Below are 10061 nucleotides of genomic sequence, written 5' to 3'. Positions count from 1 at the left end.
GGCAGAAAGACTCAAAGGGGTAGGGGCCAGGGATGGGATTCAAACGTTTTAGCAAACGGTTCTCTGCCCGGTTGCAGGGTGGGTGTGGCCATGGTGGGCGTGGTCTCCTGCACCATGGCTCTGGAGGTGTTCCTCGAGCATTCGGGAGGGTGCAAACGCCCCCCCCCTTGGGCTCTCAAGGCCCTCCGGAGGCCGGAAACAGACCCATTTCCGGACTTCTGGGAGGCCCGTTGTTCGCCCTCCCGGAGCCTCCACGCGGGCCCTGCACTTACCTGGCATCCAAAACAGGCCGCGTGGAGAGTCCTGAGAGGGGAGGGGCGGGCGTGGCCAGCCTGTCCTTGCAACTACTGGTTCATCCAAACCGGTCTGAACCGGCTGATCCTCCCCCTCCCCACAAACCCCTTGCCAGGTCTGTGTTGCTGTGGTCGCTCCCCTCAATGTCCACCCTCCCTCCCAACTCTCCGGCTACTCACGGTCATTGCACACCGGGCCGCCGTAGGAGGTCATGGTACAGTCACACGTGTAGCCGTCCCATTGCTGAAGGCAGACGCCCTGGTTGGCGCAGGAGTCCTCCGTACAGGTGGTGCTGGGGCCTGGGGAGCAAGGAGGAGGAGGAGGCAGAGTCAGTGGACGGTTCCAAGCCAGGGTACTATGATCAGGACAGAGCAGCAACCAGGGAGGCCCTTGCAAGCATCCCCCGAGAATTATAATTTCCAGGAGATGCCAACTTGTTTTGGAAAATCTGGGGCCCATTGAGCTGTATTGGGAGGGGGCAAAGACGGGGGGGGGGGGCGTTCACACAACCTGGAACACTAAAGCTGAGTTCTCAATCTTGGCTGCTTGAAGAGGGGTGGCCTTCGACTCACAGAATTCCCCAGTCAGCATGGGTGGGGGCGGTGCTCATCTCCCTTTCGAAGCTGAAGAGCCAGCGCTGTCCGAAGACGTCTCCGTGGTCATGTGGCCGGCATGACTAAACGCCAAAGGCGCACGGAACACTTCCCACCAAAGGTGGTTCCTATTTTCCTACTTGCATTTTTTACGGGCTTTCGAACTGCTAGGTTGGCAGAAGCTGGGCCAAGCAACGGGAGCTCACTCCGTTACGCGGCGCTAGGGATTCGAACCGCCAAACTGCTGACCTTTCAGATCAACAAGCTCAGTGTCTTAGCCCCTGAGCCACTGCATCTCCTATCCCAAATATTGGGATAAGGGAACCTTAATGTCCTCACCTGCGTTTGAGCTGTGCATAGATGGCTACCTAACATAGCACTTAAGCCGGCTCTTCTTGGCTTAATCATGGCTTACCGATTGAACTAATTGGCTGGGATGGCACGGATGGATACACCGTACTCTGAAGTTGTTAATTCAAATTAGGTGGGTTTCAAGTGGCAGGCAAGGCCAGCTCTATCCCACTTAGCGTGTTGTCTAAGCCGACGCCAGAAAGGGAGGACAAAGGATGATTACAAGCAGCCACCCAAATTATAGATCTCTTCACAAAAGACCCCGGAGGCCTCATTCACAAGACATGCAAGGCCCAGGTCACTGGCTGACTTCGTGTCACAGCTTAATTCCCAGGATGGATGGATGGATGGATGGATGGATGGATGGAAGCAAGCAACCGAGGAAGGAAGGAAGCAAGGAAGGGAGGAAAGAGAAAGGAGGAGGGAGGGAGGAAGCAAAACTAGAAAGAATGGAGGAGGAAGGAAATGGAGGGAGGGAGGAAAGCAACAGAAGGCGAGAAGGGAGGAAGGAAATGGAGGAAGGAGAGGGAGGGAGGGAGGAAAAGAGGAAAGGGAAAGAGGAAGGGAGGGGGCAAAACAGGAAGGAATGGAGGTGGAAGGAAATGGAAGGAGGAAAGAGAAATCGAGGGCGAGAAGGAAGGAAGAAAATGCAGGGAGGAAGGAAATGGAGGAAGAAGGAGAGGGAGGGAGCAAGACAGGAAAGGAGAGAGGAAGGAAGAAATAGAGGGCGAGAAGGAAGGAAGAAAATGCAGGAAGGAAGAGAAGGGAGGAAGGAAATGGAGGAAGGGAGGAAGGAGAGGGAGGGAGGGAGGAAAAGAGGAAAGGGAAAGAGGAAGGGAGGGGGCAAAACAGGAAGGAATGGAGGTGGAAGGAAATGGAAGGAGGAAAGAGAAATCGAGGGCGAGAAGGAAGGAAGAAAATGCAGGGAGGAAGGGAAGGGAGGAAGGAAATGAAGGAAAGGAGGAAAGAGGGAAAGAAAGAAGGAAGGAAATAGAGGTGCTCTGCTACCTTCTCAAGGCCAATCTCCCTGGCCACAGATGGGAACCGGCTATCTTGAGCAGGCGTCCTTTCTTGAGGGGGGGGGAGGGGAGGGGTCCCAGAGCTTCAGCGTCTGAACAGGCTCTTTGGGGTTGAAAAGATCAAAGCGGCCAGGGTCCATTTCTGCAGAGGGGGGCTTGGGGGGGGACGGGCATCGGGTCCCCCTCCTGCTCCATATTCCTGCCCTTTGGCCCTTCCTCCCTCTGCCTGTACCGCTGGGTCTGTGACCCCAGCCAAGGCGGACCACCCACCCCTTCGCCCGCTCACCGTCACAGCCCCTCTCGACGTGCCCGATACGGTGCAGGGCGTCGGCGATGAGGTCTGGGAGTCGGCCGTTGAGGTCCACGGAGGCCAAGCAGCCCTGGAAACCGTCCCGAGAGGCAACCAGTTTGGGCAGGTTGTTGAACATGCTCTTGCTCAAGCCTCCTATGTACAGCTCCCCTGCAAGGCCCAAGAGAGGAGCGTTAGCGGCCCTGGCGCCCCTCCCGCCGTTTGAGGGGGGGAGAAAGGCTGGGGCTCCCCTTCTTTCAGACACGGAAGGGGGTCCTGGAGGAGGGAAAGGCCCTCGGAGGAGAGTCGCTGGGAGTCGGATGGCAGAGACCTTTGATGAACTATTTGTCTATCTATGCTGTCCCTCTGTCCTCTGTGTGCTGTGCCTCTATCTCCACCTCTATCTATCTATCTATCTATCTATCTATCTATCTATCTATCTATCTATCTATCTATCTATCTATCATCTATCATCTATCTATCTTATAATCTGTCTACCTACCTACATATCTATCATCTGTCTGCCAATCTTCTATCTCTGTCTGTCTTCTGTCTCTCTATTGTCCATTGTATCTGTCTATCTATCCACCTATCTGTCATCTACCTATCACTTATATCTATCTATCTATCTATCTATCTATCTATCTATCCATCCATCCATCCATCCATCCATCCATCCATCCATCTATCTATCACTTATCTCTATCTATCGTCTCTACCACTCATCTGTCTCTGTCTCTGTCTATCTATCACTTATATCTATCTATCTATCTATTATCTATCTATCTATCTATCTATCTATCTATCATCTATCTATCTATCTATCTATCTATCTATCTATCTATCTATCTGTTATCTCTGTTGTCTCTATCACTCATCTATCTTTATCTCTGTCTATCTATCACTTTATCTATCTATCTATCTATCTATCTATCTATCTATCTATCTATCACTTATCTCTATCTATCGTCTCTACCACTCATCTGTCTCTATCTCTGTCTATCTATCACTTTATGTATCTATCTATCTATCTATCTATCTCTATCTATCTATCTATCTATCTATCTATCTATCTATCTATCTATCTATCACTTATCTCTATCTATCGTCTCTACCACTCATCTGTCTCTATCTCTGTCTATCTATCACTTATCTCTATCGTCTCTACCACTCATCTGTCTCTATCTCTGTCTATCTATCACTTATATCTATCTATCTATCTATCTATCTATCTATCTATCTATCTATCTATTATCTATCTATCTATCTATCTATCTATCTATCTATCTATCTGTTATCTCTGTTGTCTCTATCACTCATCTATCTTTATCTCTGTCTATCTATCACTTTATCTATCTATCTATCTATCTATCTATCTATCTATCTATCTATCTATCTATCTATCTATCTATCTATCTATCTATCACTTATCTCTATCTATCGTCTCTACCACTCATCTGTCTCTATCTCTGTCTATCTATCACTTTATGTATCTATCTATCTATCTATCTATCTATCTATCTATCTCTATCTATCTATCTATCTATCTATCTATCTATCTATCTATCACTTATCTCTATCTATCGTCTCTACCACATCTGTCTCTATCTCTGTCTATCTATCACTTATCTCTATCTATCTATCTATCTATCTATCTATCTATCTATCTATCTATCTATCTATCTATCTATCTATCATCTATCTGTTATCTCTGTTGTCTATCACTCATCTATCTTTGTCTATCTATCACTTATCTCTATCTATCTATCTATCTATCTATCTATCTATCTATCTATCTATCTATCTATCATCTATCTGTTATCTCTGTTGTCTATCACTCATCTATCTTTATTTCTGTCTATCTATCACTTTATCTATCTATCTATCTATCTATCTATCTATCTATCTATCTATCACTTATCTCTATCTATCTATTATCTATCTATCTATCTATCTATCTATCTATCCATCCATCCATCTATCACTTATCTCTATCTATCGTCTCTACCACTCATCTGTCTCTTTCTCTGTCTATCTATCACTTATCTCTATCTATCTATCTATCTATCTATCTATCTATCTATCTATCTATCTATCTATCCCTGCATATATCCATCCATCCATCTATCCATCCATTATTCTATCTATCTATCTATCTATCTATCTATCTATCTATCTATCTATCTATCTATCTATCTATCTATCTGCTATCTGTATTGTCTCTATCACTCATCTATCTTTAACTCTGTATCTATCAATCTATCTATCTATCTATCTATCTATCTATCTATCTATCTATCTATCTCTTATCATCTCTATCACTCATCTGTCTCTATCTCTGTCTATCTATCTATAATCCATCCATCCATCCATCCATCCATCCATCCATCCATCCATCTATCTATCTATCTATCTATCAATCTATTATCAGTTATCTCTATCTATCTCTATCACTCATCTGTCTATTCCTGTCTATCTATCACTTATCTCTATCTGTTTTTATCCTTACATGCCTCCGGACTTGAGCTGGGTGGCCGTAAAAGTCTTCTTAAATAAATACAAGCCAGTTTTACTTTTATTGCTACAGCTCCCGTGACAGATTTTACAAGTCTGGATGTAACTAACTCCTTTGGGTGAACTAAAAAGGTAAAGGTTCCTCTCACACATGCAGTATGTGCTGATCATTCCCGACTCTAGGGGGCGCTGCTCATCTCTGCTTCAAAGCCGAAGAGCCAGCGCTGTCCAAAGACGTCTCCATGGTCATGTGGCCGGCATGACTCAACGCCAAAGGCGCACGGAACGCTGTTACCTCCCCCCCAAAAGTGGTTCCTATTTTTCTACTTGCATTTTTTACTTGCTTTCGAACTGCTAGGTTGGCAGAAGCTGGGACAAGTCACGGGAGCTCACTCCGTTATGCGGCACTAGGGATTTGAACCGCCAAACTGCTGACCTTTCTGATCGACAAGCTCAGCGTCTTAGCCCCTAAGCGTCCCTTAGGGTGAACTAAAGAGAGGCTTTTATCTGAGGCTTTTTGTCAAGTTAATGTCTTGGCTTGAGTTCAAGTCCCACTTATGTGGCCATTGCAGAACGTACAGCCTCTCAGGTTCTTAGCCTGGTGCCTTTGACCACTACACCACGCTGCTTCTCCATTTTGAACCTGACCAGCATCTAAAGCCGCATTTTCCCAGCCTTCCCTCCTTGCAAGAGTTCAGATGGATTTCTGCAGAATTCACAGCGAATGACTTGGACTGGTTCTCTTGGGTCAGATTGGCTAGCACGGGGATGGGAGACCTAGGGGAGATCCTGGGATTGGAGACCAGGCAGACAAATCCAAAAATAGCCCTAGAAGATCATGGCAAAGAAAACTACAGGAAGCCCCCCAAGGGCCCACACTCAACCCAAAGACTTTACGGGTCGACCTGTAAAGTCAGGTCGACCTGACTAATGATCAAATTGAGCTCAAGATTTCCATTGCTAAGCAAAACATTTAAGTGTGGGGTTTTTTTTTGCCCCATTTTACAGTCTTTCTCGTGGCAGTTAGTAGGTGAATCACTGCCTGTTGTTAAGTTAGTAATATGGTTGTTAAGTGAATCTTCTTTCCCCATGCTTGGTCAGAAGGTCGCAAAAGGTGATCACATGACCCCGGGACACTGCAGCCGTCAGAAGAACACGCCAGTTGCCAAGCTTTCGAATCCTGGTCATGTGACCGTGGGAAGGCTGCAACGGTCGTAGTGTGACCAACGGTCATAAGTCCCTTTTTTTGAGTGCCATTGTAACTTTGCACAAATACCATATTGTTCGGAGTATAAGACGCACCTTTCCCCCCCTCCCATAAAAGAGGGTGAAAACTTGGGTGCGTCTTATACACTGAATCTAGCCCCACCCACCCACCGCCCCCATCCTTTGGCCTCTGCCTCCCAGCAATTTGCCTCCTTGCAGCAAAAGTGCAATAGGCTACAGCAATCCCTGCAGCCGGAAACAGCTGATGATCAGGAGGAACTGAAAGTGAAACTTGCTCTTTGCTCCACCAGGCAAATTGCTGGGAGGCAGAAGCAGATTTTTTTTTCTTGTGCTAATCAGGCTGTTTGCTGCAAGGAGGGAAGTCAATAAATACAAATGCCTATAGAATGTTCAAATTATCAGACTTATTTCTTAAAGACTGTTTATTGTTGTTCTAGACAGCTTAATGAAATGAAGAAGCTTTTTAAAATAAATGCTCGATCTGAAGAGAGGCCCAGTGCTCTTGTATCTTCCTTTAAATAGCAGAGAATAATTTATACTTCCAGAAAGCCACTTCAATTTTAACAGCATCTGTACAAGTATAGTCTGAAATGTAACACAGCAAACAGCGTATATTGTCTGCACTGTTTGCTGTTTGCTGCAAGGAGGCAAATTGCTAGGAAGCAGAGGCAGATATTTTCCCCTTGTTTTCCCTCCCCAAAAGCTAGGTGCGTCTTATACTTCGGAGCATCTTATACTCTGAAAAATACGGTAAATGGTTATCTTGTGGTTGGCCGCCAACCCCTCCAGCAAACAAATCGGAGGAGGTGAAAGAGATGTGGGAGTCGGGGTCAGCATCAGGGCAACCTGGGGGCTCCGAGAGGGATGAGGGAACGGAGCTGGCAGAGAGAGAGACGGGGGGGGGGGGCAGAGGCAGAGCTTGGGCCGTCCGTCAGCCCTCAGGTGGAGGGTCAACAGCCCCCCCCCCGGTGTGGAGGTGGCTGATGAGGAAGAGGAGGAACAGCTGCCTGACATACAGATGGGCAAAAGGCAGAGGAGAGGAGAGCAGTGGAAATCTATGGGCCAGTCCTTGGGACGGAAGAGCCACCACTGCTAGCAAGCCCCACCCGAGCTCTGGGGATAAAAGGCAGGGGGCGGAGATGAATAGAAGTGACAGAGGAGAGGAGAGCAGTGGAAATCTATGGGCCAGTCCTTGGGACGGAAGAGCCACCACTGCTAGCAAAGCCCCACCCTAACTCTGGGGATAAAAGGCAGGGGGCGGAGGTGAATAGATGTGGCAGATGACTATTCATCTCCCTGCCGGACGGACTTGTAAGCCTGCGGTGAGAGAGAGACTTTTTGCCGGGCTACCGGCGCTCCTAATAAAGGAATCTTTGAGGGGTGGTCGTGTCTGGGGAACTGGGTCAGAACAGGTTATAGGTCGAGAATTACCAGTTGGATACCCTTGTAAAGTTAGGCACTTCCAACACACAACGGCTTCGATCAACACCAGCATGCCTCCCCCCCCCCCCCGGCGGGTGGGGGAGGGAAAAACACCCCACAGATCCAGAATGCTACTTCCCCACCGCCCAAAAATGCAGCTTTTCTGCTGAGACCCAAAGTGCTTTTTTTTATTAAAAAAAAATATTTCTTCCTTCTTTAAGGTCTGCGAGCCGCTCAGAGCAATTTTGTTAAAGGTCACAGCCCACATTAGATTAATTATGATGTCTACAGCTCTCTCTCCCTCTCTGTTATGCTCCGGATTCCTTTTGTTTAGCTTATTGAATTAGTTTTAAAAAAACCAAAAACTCCACCGTATCCAAACTGTCACACTTAAAAAGCTAATTTAAACCCCTCCGGAGCATGAAAACGATCAACTCCCTCCAAGCAAAACGTTTGTCCGTTTGTAAGTTGATATTTCGCTCGGTTAAAAATGCACACGGGCACCGTTCCGGCATAAATTGCCAGCAAGATCGGCATCTTCTGTGACAGATAAGGAACCACTGAGACTGCAAAGGTCTCTCTTCCTCCCATTGCAATCGCAGAAGCAATTAATTATTTTTCAACCTCTGTTTTCTTTCTTTTGTGTGAGGTTTTTTTTTTTTTTTCATTTAAAGCGAATGTGTTGAAGACTTTTAACCTGGGCAAAACATCTCACTCGCCACTGGACTGGAACAGTGGTGAAATTCAATTTTTTTTTAACTCCCGGTTCTGTGGCTTGGTGGGCATGGCAGGGGAAGGATACTGCAAAATCCCCATTCCCTCCCCACTCCTGGGGAAGGATTTTGCAAAATCTCCATATGTGCTAATCATTCCTGACTCTAGGGGGCGGTGTTCATCTCCGTTTCAAAGCCGAAGAGCCAGCGCTGTCCGAAGACGTCTCCATGGTCATGTGGCCGGCATGACTCAGCACCAAAGGCGCATGGAGCGCTGTTCCCTTCCCACCAAAGGTGGCTCCTATTTTTCTACTTGCATTTTTTGCCTGCTTTCGAACCGCTAGGTTGGCAGAAGCTGGGACAAGGAACGGGAGCTCACTCCGTTACGCAGCGCTAGGGATTCGAACCGCCAAACTGCCGACTTTTATGGTTGACAAGCTCAGCATCTTAGCCACTGAGCCACCGCATCCCTTTTTAAAAACCCACATAGGGGAGATGGAAAGGATAGATTTTAGGAAAGAAGCATCTAGAGAAAACGTCTTTCCGATGGGTGTTTCCCACGCCTCTTTTACGGAGGAATTAAAAATAAAGCGAATGCCATATCCTGTTTTTAAGGGAACCCATGGAAGAAAGAAACAGTCCAAAGCTAAAAATTTTAAGACTGATTCAGAAATTCTATCCATGTTCTCTGGACAGTGTTGTTAAGTTGGTTACTAAGGGAGGGCACAGAGGGAACGTAATTGTCAGAATAACAGACTTGGAAGGGACCTTGGAGGTCATCTAGTCCAACCCCCTGGTCGAGCAGGAGACCCTATGCCGTGTCAAACAAACATGGCTCTCCAATCACTTCTTGAAAACCTCCAGTGTTGGAGCACACCCGCAACTTCTGGTGGCAAGCTGTTCCACTGGTTAATTGTTCTCCCGGTCAGGAAATTTCTCCTTAGTTCTAGGCTGCTTCTCTCCTTGATAGGTTTCAATCAGAATAGAGCTGGAAGGGGCCTTGGAGGTCATCCAGTCCAACCCCTTGCTCAAGCAGGAGACCCTATGCCAGGGGTTTCAAACTCAGGGACAGGGGGCCATATGTGGTTGCTTAGATCTGGCCTGCAGTGAAGGACCGGCCCGCGGTGCCTCTGCCAGCTCATATGGAGCTCGGGAAGTTTCTCCTTAGTTCCAGATTGAATCTTTCTTGAATAGCAAAATAATAGAGTTGGAAAGGGAATTTGAAGGTCATTTAGTCCAACCCCCTGCTCGAACAGGAAACCCTCTACCATTCCAGGCAAATAGTTGTCCAATCTCTTATTGAAAACCTCCAAGGATGGAGGACTCATTACTTCTGGTGGCAAGCTGTTCCGCTGATTAATTGTTCTCACTATTAGGATTAATAGTTTTCACTCTTCTCCTTAATTCCAGGTTGCGTCTCTCCTTGATTAGTTTCCACCCATTGCTTCTTCTTCTTCTGATGCTTTGGAAAATAAGTTGACTCCCCCTCTTCTTTGGGGCAGCCCCCCAAATACTGGAAGACCATTATCATGGATTCCCTAGTCAGCGGTTGGGCTAAGTTAGAAGTTCTTAAGTTTTGTGCGCCAGAGGGAAACCCCCAGACGCCTTCTCAGCAAAATGTATTTAAATGCACCAGATA

The 10061-nt window shown here is 47.0% G+C and overlaps 1 protein-coding gene across 1 annotated transcript in view; it reads right to left on the bottom strand.

Annotated features, from left to right (window-relative positions):
* Positions 1-465: 465 nt before the first annotated feature.
* The window catches only part of LOC116520165 (neurexin-2-like), a 275896-nt gene continuing 266300 nt past the window's right edge, over positions 466-10061 (bottom strand). The window contains exons 13-14 of the mRNA XM_032234316.1: positions 2544-2717; positions 466-593 (exon numbers count right to left, since the gene is read on the bottom strand). Of these exons, the coding sequence (XP_032090207.1) occupies positions 466-593; positions 2544-2717 (302 nt within the window). The remainder of the gene's footprint in view (positions 594-2543; positions 2718-10061) is intronic.

This window comes from Thamnophis elegans, chromosome 17 (assembly GCF_009769535.1).
Source record: "Thamnophis elegans isolate rThaEle1 chromosome 17, rThaEle1.pri, whole genome shotgun sequence".
Classification (NCBI taxonomy): Eukaryota; Metazoa; Chordata; class Lepidosauria; order Squamata; family Colubridae; genus Thamnophis; species Thamnophis elegans.
Note: the sequence above shows the minus strand (reverse complement) of the source record. Positions and strands in the feature narration are given on the sequence as shown.